The sequence below is a fragment of the Eumetopias jubatus genome, unplaced genomic scaffold (assembly GCF_037043125.1).
Source record: "Eumetopias jubatus isolate StellerSeaLion01/CBP00866 unplaced genomic scaffold, mEumJub1_p1.0 scaffold_10, whole genome shotgun sequence".
In the NCBI taxonomy this organism is placed as follows: domain Eukaryota; kingdom Metazoa; phylum Chordata; class Mammalia; order Carnivora; family Otariidae; genus Eumetopias; species Eumetopias jubatus.
In genome coordinates, this window is record NW_028274816.1 from 54,715,509 (window position 1) to 54,741,851 (window position 26,343).

A 26,343-nucleotide genomic window follows, 5' to 3' on the forward strand; every position below is an offset into this window, starting at 1 on the left:
CCGGCGGCGCCGGGGAATTCCGCCGCCCCGCCCCCGCCCGCCGCCCGCCCGGCCCGGCCCGGCGCCCCCCGCAGCCCCGGGCGCCGCGCGTCCAGCCCGGCCTGCGGCCCCAGCCCCTGCGCCGCTCGTCCGACCCGCGATCGTCCTCCGGACCGTGCCTCCTGGCCGCCCGGCCTGCCCGCGTGTGTGTTTTGATCTGGGCCGGCCTCCCGGCCGTCGGTCCCCACTGGTCGGGCCATGCCGAGTCGCCGCGTCGCCAGACCGTCCGCTGCGCCGGAGCTGGGGGCCTTGGGTAAGCGGGACCCGGGTTCAGGAGAGGAGTCTGGGGCGGGACTGGAGATGCGGGGGTTCTGGGCGCCCCGGAGTAGGCTGGGGGTTCCTACAGGAGTCTAGGGGCTTTGGGGGGCGAGGCTGAGGGTTCAGTGTCCAGGGACAGTGTATTAGAGGGAAGGAAGGAGGCAGAAGATAGTGACGGGGTCCAGCCGGAGGTAAGAGGGAGGCGTCCCACTACAGAGTGAGAAGGGGGCGGGGCCTGACCCTGAGGCAAAGGAGGGGGCGGGGCCCGACTCCGGGAGGGAGGGGCGGGGCCTGACTCAGAGAAGGCGGGGCGGGAGCCGCTCCTGCGGAGTAGGGGCGTGGCCAGGCTCTCGGAGAGGGCGAGACGAGGGAGGGGCCAGACTCAGAGTGGACGAAAATGAGGGTTCTGGCTCACCGAAGGGGGCGGGGCCTGACTCTGAGAGCGAGAAGGGGGCGGAGCCTAACTCTAAGAAGGAAGCAAGGTCCTACTCGGAGTAAGGGGGAGGGACCTGACTCGGGCAGGGGAAAGGGGGAGGGCCTGTTCCGAAAAAAGCAGGGCGGGGCCTGACTCGGAGGAGAAAGGGGGGGTGGGGCTTGCTTCAGGAGAGAAGTGGCAGGGTCTGAGAGGGAGAAGGGGACGGGGTGACACTGAAAAAGTGAAGGGGTAGGGTCGACCCTGAGAGAAAGGACGGGGTGGGGGCTTTCCTAACTGAGGTTGGGAAGGGCTCCTCCGGACCCGACCTTGAGGAAGAGAAGGCGCCGGCGGCCTGAGTGTGGTGCAGGGTGGGGAGAATGACAGAAACTAGGGATCCGGTCCGTAAGTTAGAGAAGGAAGCAAGGCCAGACCCTGCGGGCGTTAAGGGTGAGGGGGCCTGATCCGAAGGGGCGGGGCCAGGAGAGGAACGGGGTGGGGCCTGGGAGACTCTCGGGTCCTCCCGCTGCATCTCCGTCACCTCCTGAGACATGCCTCCCTCCCTGCAGGGTCCGCGGACCTCTCCTCGCTCTCGCTCGCCGTTTCCAGGACCACGGGTGAGCAGCTCTCCACAGTTCCGGCCCACCCGCGCGCTCGGGACGGGGGAGGGGGGAATCCTGTGGAGGTGGCTTTGGGCACGCCTCTGTCTGGGGTTTCGCCCAGGTCCACCTCAGCTTTCCTCTGACCGCCTGTGTTCGTCCCCGCCCGTTGAGATGGGGGCCCCAGGTGCCTCTACCTCCCGGGTGGTTAGGAGCTGGACAGGTAAAACTAACCACCTACTCACCCTCTAAGAGGAGTCCACTTTAGAGATTTGCCATGTTAGTGCAGAGGGCAATAATGACATGCTGCTGCCCTCCTCGCTCTGTGAATGCCTGCAAATCACTTCTCTCTGGGCCTCAGTTTTCCTCATCTGTAAGATGGACATAATATCACTGCCCTCCTTTGCCGGGGGATTAGGAGGATTCAATGAGCGGCTACAGGCAGACTTTCCAAAGCAGTGTCTGGCACACAGTAAAGTCTCCGTAAGTGTTAACTGTTGATAGCTCGTTTTTATTATTATCGTTGTTACTATTATTGTTATCAGACAGCCCGTAACAGTGGTTCTTAAACCTTTGTGTGCACCAGAGTCACCCAGGGAACTTGTTAAAACAGATTGTTGGGCCCTACCTCTAGAGTTTCTGCTTCAGTAGGCCTGGGATCGGCCCTGAGAGTTTGCGTTTCTAGCAAGTTCCCAAAAGATGCTGAGAACCACTAGTCGGGAAGGTCCCTGAGCCAGTGCCGTCCAAAGTTCAGTGCCGCCCAAGAAAATGCAGAATCATGGCTAAATGACAACATCCTCTCTCTTATAAATCTGCTGGGATTCGGAAGGCAGGGACTGAGTCCTGCTACCATGAAGACTCAGCCCCTAGTGGGCTGGGGCTGGGCCTCCGTCCAGAGGTAGAATCTTGGGATGGACCCCAGCAGTGCTGGCCCAGCTGTGGAGGAGGCTCTGCCAGTTCTCTAACAGAGAGTGAGGACAATAGGGAAAGGTGGGGCATGGCACTGGGGACAGGTACTGCCTACGCACTGGTTCTGGGCAGGAACAAGGCTGAGGTTTTTTCTGGCCCAAGATCTCTGGTTTCAATTGAGAATAATGTGTGATGTCATCTCTTCAATAAATATTTATTGAGCGCCTGTTCGGTACCTCATCCTGTGCTGGGCAGTGCTGGGGACTCGTCGGTGACCGAGAGAGCCCTGACCCTGCCCTCATGGTTTCCCTACCTGGGTGGAGCGGCAGGCGCGTAGGCAATAAATTAAATGTGGATCATCACATGTGATAAAGGCTCTGAAGAAGTCTTGGGGTCAGTGAAATCTAACAGCAGTGTTAGGATGGGAGAACTAAATGCTGTGACAGAGTGGGAGGGGAAAATCTCCCTCATTCTGACAGGCTAGACGCATCCTGGGCCCTGGGTATACAGTGGAGATGGGGCAGACATGTCCCCTACTCTGAGGTGCTCACAGTCTACAGGAGGAGACAGATAAGAGTCCCTTAACACAAAGTCATACCAAATCCTAACCGGCGCCACGAAAATGGTAAAACAAAGGTATGTAATGATGAGTGACTGGAGCTATCTTAGGGGCGAGGGGGCTATCTTAGATAAAGTGGGCAGGGAAGGCCTATCTAGTAGGTGACATTTGAGCAGGGACCTGGAGGAGGAGGCGGCGGAGGAGGCCATGCAAAGAACTGGAGAAAGAGCATTCTGGCCGAGAACAGGCTGTGCTAAGGCCCTGAGGCAGGAAAGACATAACTGGTTTTCTGCTCACGCACGGCCCGTCCTGCCTGTCCCTGGATGGTGGCAGGTCTGTGTGGGAGGTTGGGGTGGGATGGAGTGTTATTCGAGTTGAGCCCTAAATAAGGAGAAGTTCCCAGTGTCTACGGGCTGAAAGAGGATTTCCCTCTCCCCCCCAAAGATTTATTTATTTATTTGAGAGAGAGAGCGAGTGAGCAGGGGGAGGGGCAGAGAGCGAAGGAGGGGGAGAGAGGATCCTCTAGCGGACTGTTCGCCGAGCAGTGAGCCTGACACAGTCCGGATCCCAGGCCCCCGGGGGATCATGACCTCAGCCAATATCAAGAGTCGGCTGCTCAACGGACTGAGCCACCCAGGCGCCCCCGAAAGGGGATTTTTAGATAATAAGGCTATTAGCTAAACTTCATGGAGGGGCCAGGGCGGTCAGACACGGTGCTAAGCAATTTACCTGTGTGATTCCGAATCCTCATGTTCACACCTTGAGATGGGAGCTCAGGCCTGATTTTATAGAGACTCAGAGAGGTGGAGAGACTTGCCCGAGGCTACACAGTGAGTGAGTGACAGATAGGCTTCGAACCAGCGTCTGTGTGACTCGACGCTTCATGCTCTGAAAGCAGGTCGGTCACCCTCTTCATTTTATAGACAGGGGGCCTGAATTCTAGAGAGGGAAAGCGGGTTGGTTACCCAAGTCCATAAAATTATGTCTCCCAACACTTTATCCACTGGCAGCCAGCACTTACGCAACACCTACTACTGCGGCAGTTCTGAGTGCTTCCCACGTATTAGCTCATTTAATTTTCACAGCAGCCCAATGAGGCATTATTACTGTGTCCATTTTACAGATGGAGAAACCAAGGCACAAAGGAGTGAAGTGAGGGGCTCGGGGTCCTCCAGTTATCAAGTTGCAGAGCCAGGATTGGAATTGAGGCAGTCCGAAGCTCAGGCCACCGCTGCCTGGGCCTCGGTTTCCCCCTACAGCCCGGGAGCTCCTCAAGGGCCCAAAGTCTAACTCCTCTTCGGGTCTCCAGGTCATCCAGCACAGATGCCTAAGAGGGTTTTTCCAAGTTGAAGTGACCGGAGGTTGGCCCTGCCAGGGACCTACAGCCTGTCCTTTCTTCTGTCCCAGCCTCAGTGTCCCCAGCTACCAAGTGGGGGTATCTTCCCTTACCCTGCTGAATTCAGAGATCACATGAGATAAGGGGAGCTTTCCGAGGAGCAAAGGTCTGGCTGCCAGGAGCCACTCCCTGGGCATTGGACGAGGAGGACAGATCTGGGAGCGGGGCAGGCTGGCGTTGATCCATCTGTGGCCAGCGGCTGGGGCAGGCAACCCTGGGAGGGACATCTGGCCCTGGCCAGCCCTGCCTAGCTGTGTGACCGCAGGCTTGCCGGCTCGCTCTGGCCTCCCCCTCGTCCTGTCTATGGAATGACGGGAGGTTTGTTTCGATTTCTCCATGGCCCCTTTCAGGACCGAGCTTTCCTGAGGAGGTGATGAGGGTCTTCCCCAGCGTTGCTGTTACTGTCCCCTCCGGGAGCAAATCTGGAATGGTGGGTGGGCACTCTGGAGGGACTGGGCCAGGATGCAGAGCGGGTGATTGCCTGGAGGTGAAGGGTCAGTGTCCTTGGATCTTCAGATACTAGCCAGTGACCCCAGTGGGGTTCTGTGGTGGGTTTTAGGGAGGGAACACCCCCACATCTCATTTAGAATCTTGGATGTTTAATTTTTTCCTGGTCATAAGACCCTTGGCTTCCTTGGATCCTCAACGATGCTTTATAATTCCCGGCCTCAGTGTTTTTTAGAAGGCACTTGAGGGTACCCTGACCCTGGGGCCCCAATATTGGGAGCTGAAGGGAGGGTAGCCCAAGAAGGTGAGATAGGGGCTGGGGTTTGGCACCCCAGGGAGCCAGAGCCCAGTTTCCCAGGATGGAGGAAGGGAGAAAGGGGGAGGGTTCCAGGTGGGGATGGGGTTGGGGAATCTGTCTTAAAACATGAAAGTCTTGACCACTTTCTGGACCTCACCTTTCTCTTTCTCTTTCTCTTCCTTCCACAGATGAATTGGGTAAGTATCACAGGGCAGGCCTGGGGTGGGGGGTTGGCGAGATGTCCAAGTGCTCACAGTGCGGGATCTGGGCCTTCTTTGCTGTCGGGTAGGACTGTTGGGGGATTTTAATGTTCCTGTTCCCAAAGTACCAGCAGTACGTGATACTTAGAAAAAACTCCCCATGTCAGCTGCCTTTAGTGTTGCTATTACTGTGAGCATCAGTTCATTCTTTCGGTGAACTGTATCGAGCACCCACCACGTGCCAGGCACTGTTCTAGGCACCGGGGATTCAGCCACGGACCAAACAAGGTCCCCACCCTTCTGGAGCTGACACTCTGATGGGGGAGACAGTAGGAAAAGGAATAAATGAACAAGATCATGTCAGATTGGGCTAAGGGCTGTGGAGAAAATAACAGGAAGAAGAGCAGATGGCCTGGGAAGACACACACTAGATGGGCCTTTCAGAGGAGGTGACATTTGAGCTGAGACCAGAAGGACACGGAGCCAGCCAGCGTGGGTTGAATGGGGGGAAGCATGGACTAGGCAGATGGGGAGTAAGCACAACACCCCAAAGAGGGCCAGGCTTGCTGGGAGCAAGCAACAGAAAAGAGGCCGAAGGCCCGGGACAGCAGAGGGCCATGGCCCACGCCAGGCTCTGTGGCCAGGGTCAGGGGTGTGGGTTTTTGTTTGTTTGTTTTTCTGAGATGAATCGAGTTTGGGGAAGGTATTGTATGGGGAGGATGTTGACCTCGACTCTTAAGGGAGATGGGAGCCATGGGAGGGCTCTGAGCAGAGCGAGGTCAGGGTCTGACGTAAGCTACCTCTGGCTATGCGTGGGGGACAGACTTGGAGGAGGCCAGGTGGGGACCAGGAGCAGTGGTTCAGAGGGGAGACAGTGAGTGTGGACCCGGCTGGAGCCAGGGGTGTGGGGACAAGCAGTGGGAATGTAAACACATATTCGAGGTAAGAGGTGGAAGAAGTTCAAGGATGGGGAACAGTTGTGGGATCGTGAGATGTGCAGGCTTCCAGCTTGGGCGCTTGGTGGATGGTGGTGCAGCCGAGGTGGGAACTGCTGGGGCAGAGCAGCTATTATTCTTGTTATTATTAAACGGGGGCAAGGAGGAGGCGGGGACACCTGTTACCTGGCCCTACCTTTATCCAGGTGAGAGGGGATGGAGACGTGAATGCAGGTGCTGTTAGGGAGGGGAGTGGACACGAAGCTGCAGGAGAAGGAGAACCCAGGCCGACCCCCGTGTCTGGCCTCAAGAACCGGGGAACTGTTTGCAAGGACGGTAGAGGCTTTTTGGGGGGTTGGGAGCCGAGCCCCCCCCCCGCCCCGCCCCGCCCCGCCCCGCCCGCACTCGGCCCACAAGGAAGATGTCTTGAAGAAATGAATGGATGGGGGAAAGGCGGGGCGGCACAGGTCTCGGGCTGGGGTTCATCAGGCCTTTGCTTCTATCATCAGCGTCACCCCCTGTTTTTTGCTTCTCCCGCAGAGATCATCGACGAGTACATCAAGGAGAATGGCTTCGGCCTGGAGGGGGCGCAGCCGGGCCCGGGCGAGGGGCTGCCGCGCCTGGTGCCTCGCGGGGCGGCCTCCCTGAGCACCGTCACCCTGGGCCCCCCGGCGCCCCCGCCCCCGGCCACGCCGCCGCCCTGGGGCTGCCCCCTGGGGCGGCTCGTGCCCCCGGCCCCGGGCCCCGGGCCGCGGCCGCACCTGGTCATCACCGAGCAGCCCAAGCAGCGCGGCATGCGCTTCCGTTACGAGTGCGAGGGCCGCTCGGCCGGCAGCATCCTTGGGGAGAGCAGCACCGAGGCCAGCAAGACGCTGCCCGCCATCGAGGTGAGGCCCGGGCCCGGGGGTCTCGCGCCTCCCCGCCCCCGAGATCCGCGCGCTGGTATTCCTCGTGTAATTCATGGCGGTTATTATTATTGCCGTTGCTATTGTTGGAGCGGATAATACTCTCACCTGGCCCCGGATTCCAAAGGACATTCCAGGAGAGGCCTCCTTCAGGGCACTTGGCAGTGTCGATCAAAATCATCATTGCCGGGAAAGGCAGGGTGGCCTACAAGGGAGGCCCTAGTAATTGGAGTGGCCCTGTCTGAATCCCTCTTCTGCCATTTACTAGCTGTGCAGCCTTGGGCTGGTTATTCAGTCCCTCTGTGCCTCAGTTTCCTTCTCTACAAAATGGGATAATAATAATAACAACTAACCACCAGGGGTTGTCGGGAGGCGTGAATGAGTTAAGAACACCTGCCAAGGGCCTCCAACATGCTCTGTGCTCAGGAGAGATGGAACTGGTGTTAGGACTATTGCCATCCTGACTCATAGGCCTGGCCATTCTGCTTCTAGGAAATTGACGATGTAGATAAGCCAGCCTCTGGGTGGAAAAGAGGGAGGTGCCAGATTATCCCCTGCAGCCTTGTTGTGTAAAGAGTTGGAAACTGCGGAGGTAATCAGCGGGGCACTGGTGGGATAATCCGTGAACATCTATCTACACATTGGAATCCTATGCAGCCAAGCGTGTGTGCGTGTGTGTGTGTGCGCGTGTGTGCGTGTGCGTGTGCGTGTGCGCACGCGCAGATAAATATAAATACATACGGTTCACACAGAAAGATTTTAAAATGAAGCTGTCCCCTAGGTACTGATGTGGAACCATCTCCAAGATCTATTAATAAACCAAAAAAAATTTTTTTTGAGGCACAGAACTCTCTGTAGGGGATTATACTACCTTTGGTGTTAAAAAAGGGGGAAAATAAGATTCTGTATTTGTATTTGCTGCTATGTGCCTACAGAAACCCTGGAAGGAAAAAAAAAGTCAAGACTTTTTTTTTGGTGGGGGGAGTGCTGAATGAATAAGGTACAGGTAAGGTTTTTCACTACATGCATCTTTATTTTGCTTTATCGTTTTAAATCATATGGCTCAAAACTTTCCAAAATGTAAATTAATTTAATTAATACATATTAACAGAATTTAAATTAAACTGAACAAAAGTTCACCACTCCTGCCCTCAGGCCCCAGGTTGCCCCCCAGAGGTGACCATTTTTTTTGAAAGACTTTATTTATTTATTAGACAGAGAGAGAGAGCGCACACAAGCAGGGGGAGGGGGAGAGGGAGAAGCAGACTCCCCACAGAGCAGGGAGCGTGAGGTGGGACTCGATCCCAGGACCTCGGGATCATGACTTGAGCCAAAGGCAGATGCTTAACTGACTGAGCCACCCAGGAGCCCCGGTGACCATTTAAAAAAAAACGAGAGATTTATTTATTTATGTATTTGAGAGAGAGAGCGTGCGCACACATGCGCACACGCCTGCCAGGAAGGGAAGAGCAGAGGGAGAGAGGGAGAGAGAGAAATTCAAGCAGACTCCACACTGAGCACTAGCCCAAAGCGGGGCTCGATTCCATGACCCTAAGATCATGACCTGAGCTGAAATCAAGAGTCAGAGGCTCAACCGACTGCATCACCAGGCACCCCCAGAGGTGACTATTCTTGTCAATATCTCACGTATTCTTCTGGGAGGAGTTTATGATTATATAGGAGCATATGTGCATACGTATGTACAGCCCCCCCCTTTGTACATAGAGAGGAGTATAATCTATATACTATTCTGACAGTGGTCTTTTTTGCTTAAGAATGTATCTTGAAGGGGCGCCTGGCTGCCTCAGTCTGGAGAGCATGCGACTCCTGATCTCAGAGTTGTGAGTTCGAACCCCACGTTGGGTGTAGAGATGACTTAAACATAAAAAAAAAAAAAACAAAACACCCTGGGGCGCCTGCGTGGCTCAGTGGAGTAAGTGTCTGCCTTCAGCCCAGGTCATGATCCAAGATCCCAGGTCCGGCATCTGGCTCCGTGCTCAGGGGGGAGCCTGCTTCTCCCTCTGCCTGCCACTCCCCCTGCTTGTGTGCACTCTCTCTGACAAATAAATAAATAAAATCTCTTAAAAATAAATAAATAAATAATAAAAAAAATCTTTAAAAACTGTATTTTGGAGCTCAGCTAAAATAAGCCTATTTAAAGCTGTCCCATTCTCTACCATTGAACCATTGCATGGGTGGGTGCTAATTCACTGTGCAGGTCCTCTCTTGGTGGGTATTTTAGGTTGTTTCCCGTCACCTCTTTTGCGCAAAGCTGTAGAGAACGACTCAGTTCATCTATTATTTCCTTCATGTCATGCAAATAACTTCTGGAATTGGAATTGCTGGTCAAAGGTAATTTGATAGATATTGCCAAATTGCCCTCTGTGAGCGTTGTACCCACGACTGTTTCTCCTAGCTGGTGTCTGAGAGGCCTGGTTCCTTGCGCCTCCCTGATACAGAGCCTCCGTGTGCTTCTGGATCTTTGCCCAAGTGTTTATTGAGTCTGAATTGGGTACTGATCATTCCACTAGCCCCGGGTTCTGGCCCAAGCTGCTCCCTGGCCATTGGCTCCCAGTGTCCTCTAAATTTCCCCCGACAAGGCAGATGGAGGGGCCCTGTTGAGTTATACATCCGCTCTACTCCCCTGCTCAGAACCCTCTCTTGGCTCCCTAGTGCCCTCAGGAGGAAGCCCAAGCTCCTCCCTGTGCCTCTAAGGCTCTCACTCTCTGACTCCTGTTGCCAGTTCCCAGCCAGCTCCTCCTCACTCACCACCCTCCAGCCACTAGGCCTTTCCCCATGCTGTTCCTCCTGCCTGCAGTGCTCTCCTCCTGAAGCCTGGTCACCCCGTACTCATCCGTGAGGCCTCAGCCCACGTCCGGGAAGCCTTCCTTGACCACCCTCCCCAGGTCCAAACTCCTTCATATGAGGTCTCCTGCTTCCCTCTTCCTCTCCCTCGATGGGATTTGTCCTCATAGGTTTACTAACAGAGCAACCCTGTCCTTCCCCCACCCTGCAGGAAGCAGTCAACATAGTGGTTACAAATATGCATTTCAGAGTCAGAAAGACATGGATTTTAGTCTTACCAGCTGTATGAATTGAGGCGAGTCCAGTGCTTCTGCTGGCCTCGGTTTCCTCATCTGTAAAATGGGGTTGGAGTTCCCGGCTCCTGTAGGATACTATGAGGAAACCAGGAAGGTGGACCAGCACCAGAGGAGAGGCTCCCTCTTTACTCAGCGAGGTGGTTGTTATTTGATTTGGCTCTAGACATTGTGGCCAAAAGCAGCACGCAGGGCAGAACATTCTGGTTAAAAGAATTGTTTACTTTGAAATGTATATTCCATCACCGGATTTTCAGGAATGGGACAAGGGTGATGCATTGAGGGGCATTTTCATAGCCCCTTATTTATCTTTAAGGATTTTGTTTATTTTTCCAATTGACAGGGGATTTTTTAAAAATATTTTATTTATTTATCTGAGGCAGAGAGAGAGAGGGTGAGCGAGAGTGAGAGAGAGGTGGGGAGGGGCAGAGGGAGAGGGAGAAGCAGACTGCCCGCTGAGCAGGGAACCCGACATGGGGCTCAATCCCAGGACCCTGGGATCATGACCTGAGCTGAAGGCAGACGCTTAACCGACTGAGCCACCCAGGCGCCCCTGACAGGGTTTTTGTTTTTTTTTTTCAACTTTGTATCCCATCTTTTTCTTTTTAAAAATTTAAAGCCTACATGCAATAGACAAGAATAGTGCAGTAAACATGCCTGTTGCCTTATTTGCTTCATGTCCTTCTCTCCCTTTACATAGACCTTTATAGAGGGAGATTTGAAAGTCAGTTGGAGATAGGATGATACTTCGCCCAGAATGTTTTGGTGTGTGTCCCTCAAGAGCAAGGATGTTTTCCAACAATGTAGGAGCTGTGTAATCATAATACCATCACCACACTCTAGAAACTTAATACTCCTCCAAGGATATTATCTGATATTAAATCCATATGCTCATTAACCCCCAAATATTCTTTTTCTTTAAAGATTTTATTTTTCAGTAATCTCTACACCCAACGTGGGGCTCGAGCTCATGACCCCAAGATCGAGAGTTGCACGCTCCACCGACTGAGGCAGCCAGGCCCTCCTCCCTTCCGCCAAATACGCTTGAGGGCTGTTGTTCTTGTTGTTCACTTGTTTAATATTTGGTCCAGGATCACCTGCTGCGTTTAGCTGGCAGGTCTTGCCATGGTCTGAATGTTTGTGTCCCCCTAAAATGTATCCCTCAATCCTAGCCTCCAGTGTGATGGCATTAGAAGGGAGGGCCCTTGGGGAGTGCTGAGGTTATGAGGGCTGAGCTCTCATGACTGGGATGGATGATTTTATAGAAGGGACTCCAGAAAGCTTGTGGGCCCCGTCCAGCAGGAAGAGGGCCTTCACTGGAGCCTGACCACACAGGCACCCTTGTCTCAACTTCCAACCTCCAACTGTGAGAGAGAAATTGCTGTCATTTGCGTGCCATCCAAGTTCACGGTATTTAGTGTAGCAGCCCACACGGACGAAGACAGATGTCTTTAGTGTCTTCAGACCTGAGTTTGTTTCTCCATCTGACTTCATGTTTGGGGTTGTGGACATTTGCAGAGGACAGGATCGATGTTTTGTCGAATGTCCCACCTTCCGTGTTTGTTGGCTGTTTCCGGATCAGATCAGGTTGTGTGTTTTGGCGGGAACACCCCAGTGGTGATGCTGTGGCCTTCTCGGTGTCTCACACCAGGAGACGTGGGGCGGCAGTCTGTCCCACTCTCAGTGATGTGGCGTCAGATCCTGTGGTTAAGGCGGTGTATTAGTCTCTCCAGCTGCCGTAACGAACTACCACAGGCTGGGTGCCTTGGACAACAGAAATGTATTTTTTTTTTAAAGATTTTATTTATTTATTTGACAGGAGAGAGAGAGAGCAGGTACAAGCAGGGGGAGCGGCAGGCAGAGGGAGAAGCAGGCTCCCCGCTCAGCGGGGAGCCCGATGCGGGGCTCAATCCCAGGACCCCGGGACCATGACCCGAGCCGAAGGCAGACGCTTAACGACTGAGCCACCCAGGCGCCCCAACAGAAATGTATTGTCTTAGCACTCTGGAGGCTGCAAGGCCAAGATCAAGGTGTCAGCAGATTTGGTTTCCTCCGAGGTCTCTCTCGTTGCCTTGCAGACGGCCTCCCTGTCACCGTGTCCTTACTTGTCTGGTATCTCTTTGTGTGTCCAAACGACCTCTTCTTATAAGGACACCAGACAGATTGGATAGAGCCCATCCTAATGGCCTCATGAACTCAATCACCTCTTTAAAGACTCTGTCTCCAGGGCGCCTGGGTGGCTCAGTTGGTTAAGCGACTGCCTTCGGCTCAGGTCATGATCCCGGAGTCCCGGGATCGAGTCCCGCATCGGGCTCCCTGCTCGGCAGGGAGTCTGCTTCTCCCTCGGACCCTCCCCCCTCTCATGCTCTCTCTCTCTATCTCATTCTCTCTCTCAAATAAATAAATAAAATCTTTAAAAAAAATAAAGACTCTGTCTCCAAATACAGCCACATTCTGAGGTCCTGAGGTTTAGGGCTGCAACATATGAATTGCAGGGGGATGGCAATTTAGCCCATAAGAGCGAGTGCCCAGTGGGGCTCTTCATTGTAAGGGGACAGCTTTTCTTTGTAATGAGTAACTTATCTGTGGGGTGATACTTTGAGGCTGTGTTTTCCCCAACAGTTTACTTCTATGTCTTTCCGGGCAGTTTTTCTGGCTCGGTGTCAGTTTTGATTTCAGAGAGTTAGAACCGTAAATATCCAATAATAGGGGATGACCTCGTCTGGATGTGGATTCAGGATTTTTATTCCTATCTTTCAGAGCGGCAAACTGAGGCTCAGAGAGGGGAACTTACTTGCTCAGAGGCACCCAGCAAGTTTACTGTAGTAATTACTAAGCACTCCTCTGTGCCTGGTACTTAATAATACCCATTCTACAGATAAACGTGGAATAGAGAGGTTTATCATGCAGATGGCCAGTGATAGAGCCTGGTATCAGGTCTGGCTTATCCCAAGGCCTCCTGTGACATCTTAAAGATGAGAAGCTTTCAGGCCTGCAGTTCTCATGAATCCTGAGACTGTTGACTCTGAACTTTTCTGAATCTCCTAATATTGCAGTGGGGAGCTGGTTAAATGAATAGCTTTAACCCCATCTGACTCAGTGGTATTTATAGACAATATTATGTCCCTCTACTCATAATCATCCCCCAAATCCATAATGCCCTAATATGAAGGAGAAATAAAAGGAAAACAATACAGCATAATAAGCACCTTTATTTCCATGTGTAAATGCTCAGGCACAGCCCCAGGGAATCATGATAAAGGTGGCAGTTGCTTGGGACCTCATGAATGCAGGCACCCCTACCTTTTTCTTTAAAGAGAATCTGGATGGGACGTCTGGGTGGCTCAGTCGATTAAGCGTCTGCCTTTGGCTCAGGTCATGATGTCAGGTCCTGGGATTGAGTCAGGGTCCTGGGATTGAGTCTCGCATCGGGCTCCTTGCTCAGCGGGGAGCCTGCTTCTCCCTCTGCCTGCCGCCCCCCCTGCTTGTGCTCTCTCTCTCTCTCTCTGACAAATAAATAAATAAAATCTTGAAAAAAATAGAATCTAGAAATCTGGAATAACAAGATGTTTCATACTTTTTATTTTTTTAAGATTTTAATTTATTTATTTGAGAGAGGAGAGAGAGAATGAGCGGGGTGGGGGAATGGGGGGTGGAGAGGGGGGAGAAGCAGGCTCCCAGCTGAGCAGGGAGCCAGATGCCAGGCTGGATCCCAGGACCCTGGGATCGCGACCTGAGCCGAAGGCAGACGCTTAACCGACTAAGTCACCCGGGCGCCCTTTTTTTTTTTTTTTATTTTCTTAGGATTTATTTATTTATTTGAGAGAGAGAGGGAGAGAGAAACTTTAGCAGACTCGGAGCTAAGCGGGGAGCAGGAGATGGGGCTTGATCCCATGACCCTGAGATCCTGACCTGAGGCGAAACCGAGAGTCGGATGCTTAACTGGCTGCACCACCCCGGGGCCCCTGTCTCATACTCTTTAAAAGCAGGCTCCATATTTTCCCCAAATTTGAACAAAAATTTCCGCTCTTTTTGTAGTTTTAAAAAAAGTTTTATTGAGGTATAATGTATATATACAAAATTGCACATATTTAATGCATACATTTTGATGAGTTTGGATGAAACATTTTTTTAATTACAGAAAAATGGGAAGAATAGTACAGTGAGCACCTGTGTGCCCTTAACCTGTATTTGCCAGTTGACGTTTTGCCACATTCACTGTATCTGTCATGCTCCTCTGGACAAACTCATGGGCATGCGCGCACACAGACAAATGCACACGTTGTTTTTGCTAAACTCTTTGCACCGTGAGTTGGAGATATCATATTACTTCACTGCTAGATATTTTAGTGGGCACCTCCTTTGAATAAGCTCCCGTGTGGTGACAATATTATTAGCATCCCTAGGAAAAGTAAAGATATCCCATTGTATCACCCAAAGTGTTAAATTTTCCAGTTGTCCCCAGAACATACTTTATAGTTGTTTCTTCCTCCTCAATCCAGGATCCGATTAAGGATCCTATGTTGCATTTGGTTGTCATGTCACTCTGACCTCTCCCACCTCCCCCCCCAACTTTTTAAAAATCAAGTTGCAATTGATCAAATCTTACGTGTACAGCTCTATACATTTTTACATACATATACACTGTGTAATTACCAGCCAGGTCAGAATATATTATTTGTTTGATTTTCACCGAAATATGTTGCCCATCTTTTTACTGTCTTTCACGACACTGATTTTTTTCACCCGATGACCCGCGATTTGGGCTCATTTGAGGAATCACGGTGAGATTCGGGTGACATACTCCCGGAGGGTTGTCGCAGAAGTGATGTCGTGCCTTCCCAGTGCACCCTGTCAGACTGCCCAGATCATTTTGACTCTGTATTGGTGATGCTGACCTTGATCACCTGATTTAGGTGGTGTCCAGTGGATTTTCCACTGTGAAGGTGCTTTCCTCCCCTGGTCATTAGTAAATTCTCTGTGTGCGGTCCTTGGAGACCCTGTGTGCATCCAAGTTTTTAAAACTCATAGTGGCCAAAGAAAGCATATCTGTGGGGCAGCTATCCTGTTATGAGGCTCCCAGGCCACCAGCCAGAAGCCTTTGGTTTAGGATCTCAGAGGGGTCTTAAGCAAACCCCCTTCCATCATCCTGGGGAAGAAGGTTGGGAGCTATCAAAGGAAGCCCCAGGGAGTTTGGATGGGTGCAGGTGTCTGCCAGGGGACCCCCAAAATGCACCTGTCTCCCTGCAGCTCCGGGATTGTGGAGGGCTTCGGGAGGTGGAGGTGACCGCCTGCCTGGTGTGGAAGGACTGGCCTCACCGAGTCCACCCCCACAGCCTCGTGGGGAAAGACTGCACCGACGGCGTCTGCAGGGTGAGGCTCCGGCCTCATGTCAGCCCCCGGCACAGGTACTCGACCCCTGACCCCCAACCCTTCACCCCAGGTCACAGAGATGTGGAGGGGCTGAAGATCACCCAGGGAGACCTTAGGGCAAGGGGCCACTTGGCCAGATTCTCCCCACTGCATTTCCTGGACGGAGAGACCAAGGCCAGGCCTGGCGGGGGGTGGAGGGGCGTGCCTGGGCCTGGCCCCCTGCTGCACACACCTTCACACACAGTTGTATTCATCCCCATTTTGTCGAGGTGGAAACTGAGACTTGGAAGCATAAAGGAGCACAGATAGCCAATGGCAGGGCAGGGATTTGACTCCAGACCTGACTTAACTGCAAGATCATTCTTTCTTTCGCTTGATAATTTATACGTTTTTAATAAATAAAAAAATAAAAGGTTCAGAAAGACCGTACAGTGAAAAATAAATTTCCTTCCACCTTTGGTTGTGCAGCTGTCCGTGGTCCTTCCTGGAGGCAATTACAAATATGCTATGCATGTATATTTTTTCTCCCCTTACAAATGGTAGCAGACATTTGTACCTCGTTGTTATGTTCCAGTACATCTTGGAGATCATTCCTGTAAGCATTTAGAGCTGCCTTATCCTTTTTCTTGGCTGCATAGTATTCCAATGCACAGCTGTACACCGTTAATTGAACAAGCCCCCCTAGTAATGGGCCCTTAGGATGGTTCCAAGCTCCTGTGGCCCTGTTACTAAATGCATGGCTTTACGTATATATCATCTCTTCTCTAGGATAAATTCCTAGAGATGAACTCGCTGGCTCTAACTTCAGTGATTTACTCTCTGTAAACTTTCAGTGACTTATAAATTTAGCCAAGGTGTAAGGTCCATGAGAGCAGGGATTTTTGTCTCTTTTGTTCCCCGCTGTGTGCCCCCACATGCTGCCTGGCACACAGTAGGTGCTCAGGAAATATTTGTGGAATGAATGAATGCCGCCATATTGTCCTCCGGTATGTAACTGCTGATTACATTTACAGTCCTGCCCACCGTGGGTGAGAGTGCTTGATTCTTCACAACTTCACCGGTAGAGAACGTCACCAAACGTTTTGATCCTTGCTGTGCTGATGAGCTTTTTAAAAATTGGCATCGCATTGATGTTTAATTTGCAGTTTTCTTATTATAAAGGAGGTGGGCTAGTGTTTTCATGTGGTAAAGATGAAGGGCATTCCCAGGTGCTCTCGGAGAATCCCCAACACTCCTGAGAGGTTGAAACCCCAGGCCGCTCCTAATGCTGGGGCTCCTGAGACTGTGAGCCCCGAGGCAGCATCTTTGCTGGAGTCCTCCTGTGGGTTAGGGCTAGACCTGCCTCTTCATGAGTACCTCCCTTCACCCATTCCTCCCCCCTCCCCATTCAGCTTTAACAATCTGGGCATCCAGTGTGTGAGGAAGAAGGAGATCGAGGCCGCCATTGAGCGGAAGATTCAGCTGGGCATCGACCCTTACAACGGTGAGTCCCAGAAACTAAACTGACTGTCATGTCCTCCTGAACCCCTCATGCCCTCGGCCACCCCGTCCCCTCCCCTTCTCCCTTCTCCGGTAGCCACTATCTCCCCAGCCCTCTCTGCCATCTCCATCCCCCACCCTCAGCCTTCCCATATCTCTCCTACAGCCGGCTCCCTGAAGAACCATCAAGAGGTGGACATGAATGTTGTGAGAATTTGCTTCCAGGCTTCATATAGGGACCAGCAGGGACAGATGCGCCGGATGGACCCTGTGCTCTCTGAGCCTGTCTATGACAAGAGTGAGTCTAAGGTGCTGGGCGTATTAGGATTGTTGTTGGCCACAGGTCCTGGAAAGGCCCAGGTATGATGGCATGGACGAACAGGGAGTTCTTTATTTTTATTTGTCTCATTATTAAGTCTGTTCGTGTTGACTCAGCTGCTCAGCAATATCAGGGCAGTGGTTGAGCTCTGTGATTCCCTTGGTTGTGAGCTGGTTGCCACAGCTTCAGATATCATGTCTGTGTTCAAGGCATGAGGGGCAGTGTCACCCTATATGGTGTGCAGGCTGTACACTGCCCAATTCCAGTGGTCAGCATTTATCAGGTAGCCCATGGAAATGAGGCCTCCTTGTATTGTAGAGTGCACAACCTGTCCCACTATACTAGGCAATTCTAGGGAAGACGCAGCATGAGCAATGATACTTTTTTCTCTTTTATATGGAACATAATATATTCCCCAGAATCCCCCTGGTAGACTTCTGCTTCTGTCTCATTGGCCAGAACGTGGTCTCATGGCAGCCCCTAGTTGCAAGGGAGTCTGGAAAAGCAAGTATTTAGTTAGGGTTTCCATCATCTACAGAGGGAGATGAGCATGGAAGAAGAGATTGGGAATGGCTGTTAGGTTTTAGCAGCCACAAGCCTCAAAATGGGGAGGGAAGTTAATCCAGCCACGGCTTTCATGTATGCAAGTGATAGAATTCCAATTCAAATGGGATGAAGGAGAAAAAAAGAAGAATTTGTTTGTTCCAGTAACTAAAAAGGTCCAGAGGTCGTGAGGTGCTTCAGGTCTGGCTGTATCCAGGTGCTCAGTGATGTCATTAGGGATCCGTCTCTTTCCAGCTCTCAGCTATCCTTTCTTCAAGTTAGAGTCATTTTTGGCACAGCGCTCCCACGGTGGGAGCAAAATGACTGTATGCAGCTCTAGGCTTATATCCTACCAGCTTGGAACCTCTCCCCAGATGCCCAAAGAGAGCTTCTCTTACCCAGTATTTTTGGTTGGAGTCTCAGGGCTCTCATTGGCCTGGTTTTGGTCATGTGCTCCTCTCTGACCAATCAGCTATGGCCAGAGGGAGGCAATGCTCTAATTGGTCAGGTTTGGGGGCACGTGATCACTGCTGAGCTAGGGAGTGGGTTCCGCCCTACCCGATCCTCAGGACTGAAATGGGGCGGGGGGGGGGGGCTGTTTCCCAGAAGGGAAATAGAGGGGCTCTTAACAGAAGAAGGGCCAGGACTACTAGATAGGCAAAACCACGGGTCTCCACTATGCGTTTCAGGCCATTGATCCTCGTCTAAGAAGGGTCTTGATCCCTGACCCTGCCAACTCTCGTCTGAGGGCTGATGGTCTCCCTTTGGCGGGACGCTCACATGGAGGACTCGCGACTGTCCACTGACCCCTCTGAACATCTTCTTTTTCTCCCCGTACCACGGTCCCGGGGAGGATCGGACGCCCCGGCTTCCCCATTTCCCATGTCTGCATGGCGGGGGGTGGGCACCCACGGGGTACCTGCTGAGGGTTTGATGACTGAATTCTCCTCTTTTCTTAACATACCACTCCCTCCTGCGCTTGCACAGAGTCCACAAACACGTCAGAGCTGCGGATTTGCCGGATCAACAAGGAGAGCGGGCCGTGCACGGGTGGCGAGGAGCTCTATCTGCTGTGCGACAAGGTGCAGAAAGGTGAGGGACCTGGGACAGCGTGTGGGTGGAGTGGCATCGGGTGGCTTGCCGTGCGCGCGGGAGCCGGGGAGCCCGGGAGGGTGGGAGCATGAGACAGAGCTGGTTAACGCGGGCAGCGCAGTGGAAGGATCCAGAACTCTGGTTTTGGAGTCAGACTGCAACAGCCCATGGGTTCATTCACTCACGGAGCTCCTCACTCACTGGTTCATGTACAAAGATGGAGAGCCCTGTGTGATGGCCATGCTGGGTGCCAGGCAGGGCTCCCCACCACGAGCTGGGGTTGGGGGGGAGGGACTCCGACATTAAAATCCGCAATTACATAAATAAATGCTTTATGGTGACTTGATAAGGAGATGAAGAAAACAGAATGGGAGAAGTATCTCCTCCACTTCATTCATGTCTGTTTAAATGCCCCTTCTTCAAATAGGGTTTTAAAAAAACAAGTGTGGGCACCTGGGTGGCTCAGTCGGTTAAACCTCTGACTCTTGATCTCAGCTCAGGTCTTGATCTCAGGGTAGTGAGTTCAAGCCTGGCGTTAGGCTCCATGCCCAGCTTGGAGCCTACTTAAAACAACCGCAACACCATAAAGCCAACAACAGGTGCACCCTGCATTACCTGGCTGGCGAGAGCTTTCCCTCTGACTGTATATATCTTTTCTGTATCCTTTGCATTTTTTATCCTGTGACTCTATTGTAAATAACATCACCACCAAGGGTGTTAAAGAGCTAACATGTATCTTGCTCTTACTATGTGCCAAGCTCTGTTATAAGCACTTTCTACACCTCACTTATTAGATCATCTGATTGCCTAACAGTTCTATCAGGTAGATCCAATTATTACCTCCCTTCTATAGATGAGGAAACTAATGCACAGAAAGGCTAAGTAACTTGCACAAGGTCACACACGGAGGCAGGAAGAGACAGGATTTGAATGGTCTGTGCTCATAATCATTCTTCCGGAAAAATAAGAAAGAAAGAGGTTGAAAAAAACTTCAGGAAGATGGAGAAAAAGTAGTATTTGGAGAAAGGAGATAGGGAGGAATGGCTGGAGGGGTTGTGGGCACAATTTTACTCAGTGGGGCCGGGGAAGACCACTGTCAGGAGATGCCATTGGAGCCATGAGGCATCCATGTGAGTCTCTATAGGGAAGAGTAATTCAGCAAAGGGAACAGCAAGTGCAAAGGCCCTGGGGTGGTAGCAGGTCTCATTGTTGGAGGAACAGCAAGGCCAATGGGGCGGGAGGGGAACAGAGTGGGAGAACCTGTCACAGCCTCAGGGATCCCTTCCCATCCTTTCTCATGCTCTGTGATTATACAGTTAACGTCTGTCTCCCCACTGGGTTGTATGAGGCAGGGCTCTCATGGTGAGCAGTTGTTTCCCCCAAACTACCCAGTCCAGGGTCAAGCACCCATGAAGTTCTCAGGAAAAAATATTTTTTTTTTTTACTTGTTCATTTTTTTGGGGGGCCACAAGTTTCACTCTTTAAAAAAATTTTTTAAAACCATTTTAAAGTGTAAATTCAGTGGCACTTAGTACACTCACAATGTTGTAGCACCACTGCTACCTAGTTCCAGGACATTTTCATCACCCCAGAAAGAAACCTCATACCCCATTATGCTATATAAGCACTCACTCCATTTTCTTCCCTCCTCTAACCCCTGGCAACCACTAATCTGTTTCTGTCTGTGGATTTGCCTCTCCCGGACATTTCGTATAAATGGCATCCTACACTATGTGGCCTTGTGTGGCTGGCTTCTTTCACTTAGCTTAATGTTTTCAGGAATCATCCACATGATAGTACGTATCAGTGCTTAATTCCTTCTTATGGCGGGATGATAGTCCATTGTATGGATGTCTAATTTGTTTCTCCATTTGTAAATTGGTGGACATTTGGGTGGTTTCCAACTTTTGGCTATCATAAAGTGTTGCTACAAACATTTGGACGTTTGCGTTTAAGTTTTTGTTTGAACACCTGTCTTCAGTTCTTTTGGATATGTGCCCGGGAGTGGAGGTTCTTATAAAATTTTGAGTGAATGAGCAAATGGAGATTGAGTGGTTCCTCTGCGCTGGGCCCTTGTGTTAGGCAGTGCTGGGACATAGTGAGGACAGAAACAGGCCCGGGCTCTGCTCTTGCAGGGCTCCCAGTTCAGGGGGGTAGGGAAAGAAACACAAATTACAAGTGTGAGTTCTGCTGAAAGGGAAGAAGACCAAACGCTAAAACTGGATGGAAGCACCAAAACAACAGGAAGACCAGATATGGGCTGGCCATGTTGGAAGGCTTCCCAGAGGAGATGATATTTGAGCCAAGATCTGAGGAATGCCAAGAAGATGGTTAGGGTCCTGGGGGTTGGGGCCAGAGCAGGGAAACCGTTCCACATGTGTGCGAATAACTAGAGGCAGATGTGAGTCTTGTTCCATCGTTTGTTCACTGTCCAGCCTCGGACCGGTGATTTCACCACCCTGAGCCTCTGTTTCCTTATCCCTAAAATGAGTTGGTGTTAAGATGAGACAGGATCTTACTTATCTAAGAACTACACTACAAAGAGTTAGCATAGACTGAGAATTTCTGAGCGCCAGGCATGAAGCTAGTACTTTGCGTTCTAAAATAAAATAAAATCTTAAAATATTTATTTTTTTAAAGATTTTATTTATTTATTTGACAGAGAGAGAGAGCACAAGCAGGGGGAGTGGCAGGCAGAGGCAGAGGGAGAAGCAGGCTCCCCTGAGAGCAGGGAGCCCGATGTGGGACTCGATCCCAGGACCACGACCCGAGCTGAAGGCAGTTGCCCAACCAGCTGAGCCACTCAGGCGCCCATTTATTTTAGAGAGAGAGAGAGAGAGAGCGAGAGCGCATGCGTGCATGCCTGAGTTGGGAAGGGGCAGAGGGAGAGGGAGAAAATCTCAAGCAGACTCCCCGCTGAGCATGGAGCCCAAGCAGTGGGGGGGGGGGGGTTGGCTCGATCTCATGACCCTGAGGCCATGACCTGAGCCGAAACCAAGAGTCAGACGCTTAACCAGCTGAGCCACCCAGGTGCCCCTCTTAGTTTTATTCTCAAGAATATCAATATTGGGGGCACCTGGCTATTTCAGTTAGTAGAAAGTGCAAGTCTTGTTCTTGGGGTTGTGAGTTCAAGCCCCATGTTGGGCACAGAGCTCACTGAAATGTATTTAAACTTAAAAAATATATATATGTGTGTATATGTATTTTTTTAAAGAGAATATCAATATTGATTTGGGGGGAGGCTGAATGAGTTGGGGGCCCGGTGGGCCAGTGTCCTGGCTCAGCTGATGTCCCCACTTTCCCGCCAGAGGATATATCGGTGGTGTTTAGCAGGGCCTCCTGGGAAGGCCGGGCTGACTTCTCCCAGGCCGATGTGCACCGCCAGATTGCCATTGTGTTCAAGACACCGCCCTATGAAGACCTGGAAATCGTTGAGCCTGTGACCGTGAATGTCTTCCTGCAGCGGCTTACGGATGGGGTCTGCAGTGAGCCTCTGCCCTTCACGTACCTGCCTCGGGACCATGGTAACCATGGCAATCCTGGGTGACCCCTGCTGCCCAGAGACCAGGTCTTTGGCCTAGAGGGGCCAAGAGGCAGAAGTAAAATGCAGGCTCATAACTGCACAGACTGAGGTTCAGTTCCTGGCTCCACCTCTTACTGGTTGTGTGACCTTGGCCTCTCTCTGAACCTCAGTCTCCTCCTGTGTAAAGTGGAAGTAATAGTACCTATCTGATGGCATGTGGGGACTATTTGATTATTTCTCCCCTCAGCATGCCTGCTCATGCCTGGCCCTGTACTGGGTGGTGCTGGGGACATAGCAGTGACCCATGATAGCCCCAGCCCCGCCCTCATAAATCTCACAGTCCTTTAGTGGGGATGGAATTGCTCAGGGGACTCAGATTGCTCAGAGGGGGCATCTGACCCAGGCTTAGAGATGAGGGAGGGCTTCCTGGAGGAGGGGGACGGCTGAGCTGAGAATGTGGGGATGACTAAGCAGTTCTCCAGGGGAATTGGGAAATAGTGTTTTAAGCAGCTGGAATAGCAAGTGCAAAGGTCCTGAGGCAGGATTGTGCCTGCAGTGTCCCAGGAAAAACAAAGAGGCCAATGTGGCTAGAAGGGGATTTGGGTTTCATTCTGATTAAGATATGGACATCTATTTGCATTAGTTGGCCAAGAACTAGAACAGCTCAATGACTTCCTAATGGTCTCTATAATTCTTAATTATTATTATTGATGGATACTGTTGCCCCTGGTATCTCCTGAACAGACAGCTATGGCGTGGACAAGAAGCGGAAACGGGGGATGCCTGACGTCCTCGGGGAGCTGAACAGCTCTGGTGTGTCCCCTCTGCCCCTTTCCACACTCATCTCCAGGTTCCTGGGAGGGGATGGCTAAGCCCTAGGCTGGGGAGGAGGGGCTCTGAGGGTCCAGGGTTCCTCATCTCTGCCTTCCCTCAGACCCCCATGGCATCGAGAGCAAACGGCGGAGGAAAAAGCCAGCCTTCCTGGATCACTTCCTGCCCAACCCCAGCTCAGGTGAGTCATGGCTCAGGTGGGTCTGAGGGTGAGCTGCAGCCCTGCTTCTGCCCTCTTCAGCGTCCCCCCACCAAAGCTCCCCGAAGGCCAGGAACTCACATCTTAGGCAGCAGCATGAAGTAGAAAGAACAGTTCTGGACACAGTCTGGAGGCTCCCATCTCCGCTGGGCCATTCCCCTGCTGTGCAATCCTCACCAAGTTGCTCCATCTCTCAGAGCCTCAGGGTCTCCTCTGAGAAGTTTCACCGTATACCTCCCTCATTGACCTTTTAGATTTTAATGAATTTATTTTTACAGACACTATATAACGGGCACATAAGTGCAGTTTGTATGTTTACTCATTGAATTTAAATCGCATCACTCCCCCCCACCGTCGTTTTACTGGTGAGGAAACCGAGGCCCAGAAAGGTGAAGTCTCTTAGCTGAGGTCACCGAGTCTGCGGTGGAGCTGGGAGCTGTACCTGGGCACATGTACAGATGAGGGATGAAACACTATGTAGAATGGGTAGCAGGGAATAGATGGTAGATAAACAGGAGGGGTTGTCAGAGCCAGCCAACCTTAATTCAGAGCCTGTGTCTAGCCCAGCCACCCTCTGGCCTGTTCTCCCCACACCTTTATCTCAACTCACACGCCAGCCTCCACTTCCCATGGACTGCAGCCCTATCTGGCTGCCATCAGAAGCCTCCCCACCTGCTGACCACTAGCCCTAAGAATGCTGCCCCCCAATACCCCAGCTACTGCAGGGTCCCAGCTCCCAGCCGACCCGCCAACAGCCAACCACTCAGAGTCTGCTGAGCCTGGACCACTCCAGCCAGTCCCACCCGGGAGGTTTCAAGTATCACCTGTTGCTCCCCCTATCCACTGCACCTGGTAACCAATGCCCAGAGCTCCACCTATAGCAACCACCAATCCTAGCCCGCTTTACCAGCCTTCAATCCCGTTTCCAGAGCCTCTCCTCATTGGCCACCTGCCATTCATCTACCTCCTCCATCACCCCAATTTCTCAGTGCCTAAAGGCCCCCCGCCCCTCTCATCCTTGGGGAAAAGCTGCTCTGGCGTGATAGTATAATGGTTAGGGGCATGGCCTCTGGAATCAGACCAAGTTTGGATTCTGAGGCCTGAATTTAGCCATCGTGTGACCTCTTTGGGATCTCATTTGTCAGATGGAAACCTTACCTCTTAGGGTCCTTTTTGGAATTTAGTGAGGTCATATGACACAGTTAGTTAGCATAGTGGCTGGCACAGAGTTAGTGCTCAGATCTTAGGAACTTGCCAGACAAGAATGCCACCTGCATTTGTGATGATCATGTTTAGCTGCTTTCATAGTAAAACCCAAGTTAACAGGGGCTTCAACAGGCTAGAAGTTTATTTCTCCTCTCAGCTAAACAGAGGTAAATAGTCCTGGGATGGTTTGAAGGTTGTATGATCATCAGAGACCCAAGCATGCTCTTGCCATTTTCAACTCATAGTTTCCATCTCACGGTCCAAGATGGCTGCCAAAGCTCGAGCCATCATGCCCACCTTCCAGCCAGGAGAACTTAGTCACATGACCACATTTAGCTGTAAGGGAGGCTGGAAAATAGAGTCCCAGCAGCCCTGGGTCCCTTTCTGAGATAAGCATAATATGCCTTTGCTGGTGAGATTTGTCTTGTCTCAGAGAGAGACTCTCCTAATGACACATAATTTTATCTTCCAGTGTGGGGACTGGTGACTGCTCATTTGGGTCTCCCGTGTGTGGGGATTTCACTCTTTGGGTGGCCTCTATAATTTGGGGGAGAGGGGACTTTAGAGCCTCTTCAACTTCCTTATTTTTTGGAAAAACTCCCCAGCCCTGCAGGAGCATGGTATGAACCCTGGTGCTACAACACTCCAGCTATGTGTGACTGAATTATTTTGCCTCAGTTTGCTTATTAAACGAGAATGGTGATAGTCCCTACCTCGGGGTTCTCCTTGGGATTAAAGGAGGCCACAGTGATGATGCATTTAGTACTATCAGGGCACTGGTGTTAGAGCGTGGCCAGAAGTCGCCGCTAAAGCCACCCTACTTCCTTCTGCCTTTTCATCCCTGCAGGCCCGTTCCTCCCGCAGTCAGCCCTGCTGCCGGACACAGACTTCTTCCCTGGCACCGTGTCCCTACCCGGCCTGGAGCCCCCCGGTGGGCCGGACCTCCTGGACGACGGCTTTGCCTACGATGACGCTGCGGCCCCCACACTTTTCACCATGCTGGACATGCTGCCCCCCGCGCCGCCACTCGCCAGCGCTGTCGTCACGGGCAACGGGGCTGTCGGGCCGGCTGTTGGAGAGCCTTCCGGCCCCGAGCCAATGACGCTGGACTCATACCAGGCCCCAGGCCCCGGGGACGGGGGCACTGCCAGCCTTGTGGGCAGCAACATGTTCCCCAACCAGTACCGCGAGGTGGGCTTTGGGGGAGGCCTCCTGTCCCCAGGGCCGGAGGCCACGTAGCCCCGAGGCGCTGGAGGAGAGGCGCTGGGTGGGGAGGAAGGGAGGTGGAAGGGGCCGTGCAAACCCAACCAGGATGTCCAGCACCTCCATCCTTGGGCCACCCTTGGTCAGTCTTCCGACCTCCTCATCCTTCTGATTGGGACATCTTCAGCGCTGGTGAGAAGCTCCGTAGCACCGGTTTCCCCTGAGCCCATTTTACAAATGAGAAAACCGAGTCCGGAGAGGAAAAGGGGCTTGGCTCCCACGCACCAGCTTGTAAAGCTGCCTCAGCCCCCACGAGTGGGGGCACCTTCTCCAGGCGGATTCTGGAGTGTACATATGGGAGAAAGGTGCAGATCCTCAGCTCTCCTACCCCGAGCTTGAAGGTGGGGGGTAAAGGTGGTTTGTTCTGAGTCTTCCCAAATAAAGATGAGTTTTTGAGCCTCTGGAGTCTGGTCTCTTCTCCGCTGGGGAAACACCCCGGGGCCCGCACGCCGGATCCCTC

At 52.0% G+C, this 26,343-nt stretch overlaps 1 protein-coding gene across 2 annotated transcripts; it reads left to right on the plus strand.

Annotated features, from left to right (window-relative positions):
• Positions 1 to 151: 151 nt before the first annotated feature.
• RELB (RELB proto-oncogene, NF-kB subunit) lies at positions 152 to 26,280 on the plus strand. Of its 2 annotated transcripts, none has more exons than XM_028087893.2 (11): positions 152 to 292; positions 1,279 to 1,326; positions 6,593 to 6,939; positions 15,306 to 15,463; positions 16,820 to 16,911; positions 17,074 to 17,205; positions 18,757 to 18,861; positions 22,170 to 22,385; positions 23,129 to 23,197; positions 23,319 to 23,396; positions 25,468 to 26,280. In XM_028087893.2, the coding sequence occupies exons 1-11, from the start codon at positions 238 to 240 to the stop codon at positions 25,857 to 25,859; spliced, it is 1,692 nt and encodes a 563-aa protein (XP_027943694.2). In that variant the 5' UTR covers positions 152 to 237; the 3' UTR covers positions 25,860 to 26,280. The 2 variants fall into 2 exon arrangements, with proteins under 2 accessions (XP_027943694.2, XP_027943692.2); XM_028087891.2 differs by lacking the exon at positions 152 to 292 and adding an exon at positions 967 to 1,159.
• Positions 26,281 to 26,343: the final 63 nt, after the last annotated feature.

Bases quoted from the DNA above. Each gene is read 5' to 3' on its own strand.
- RELB (XM_028087891.2), top strand. From the start codon at position 1,090: ATGACAGAAACTAGGGATCCGGTCCGTAAGTTAGAGAAGGAAGCAAGG. The intron at 1,327-6,592 runs GTGAGCAGCTCT...CTTCTCCCGCAG, and splicing joins CGCCGTTTCCAGGACCACGG to AGATCATCGACGAGTACATC. The intron at 22,386-23,128 runs GTAACCATGGCA...TCTCCTGAACAG, and splicing joins GTACCTGCCTCGGGACCATG to ACAGCTATGGCGTGGACAAG.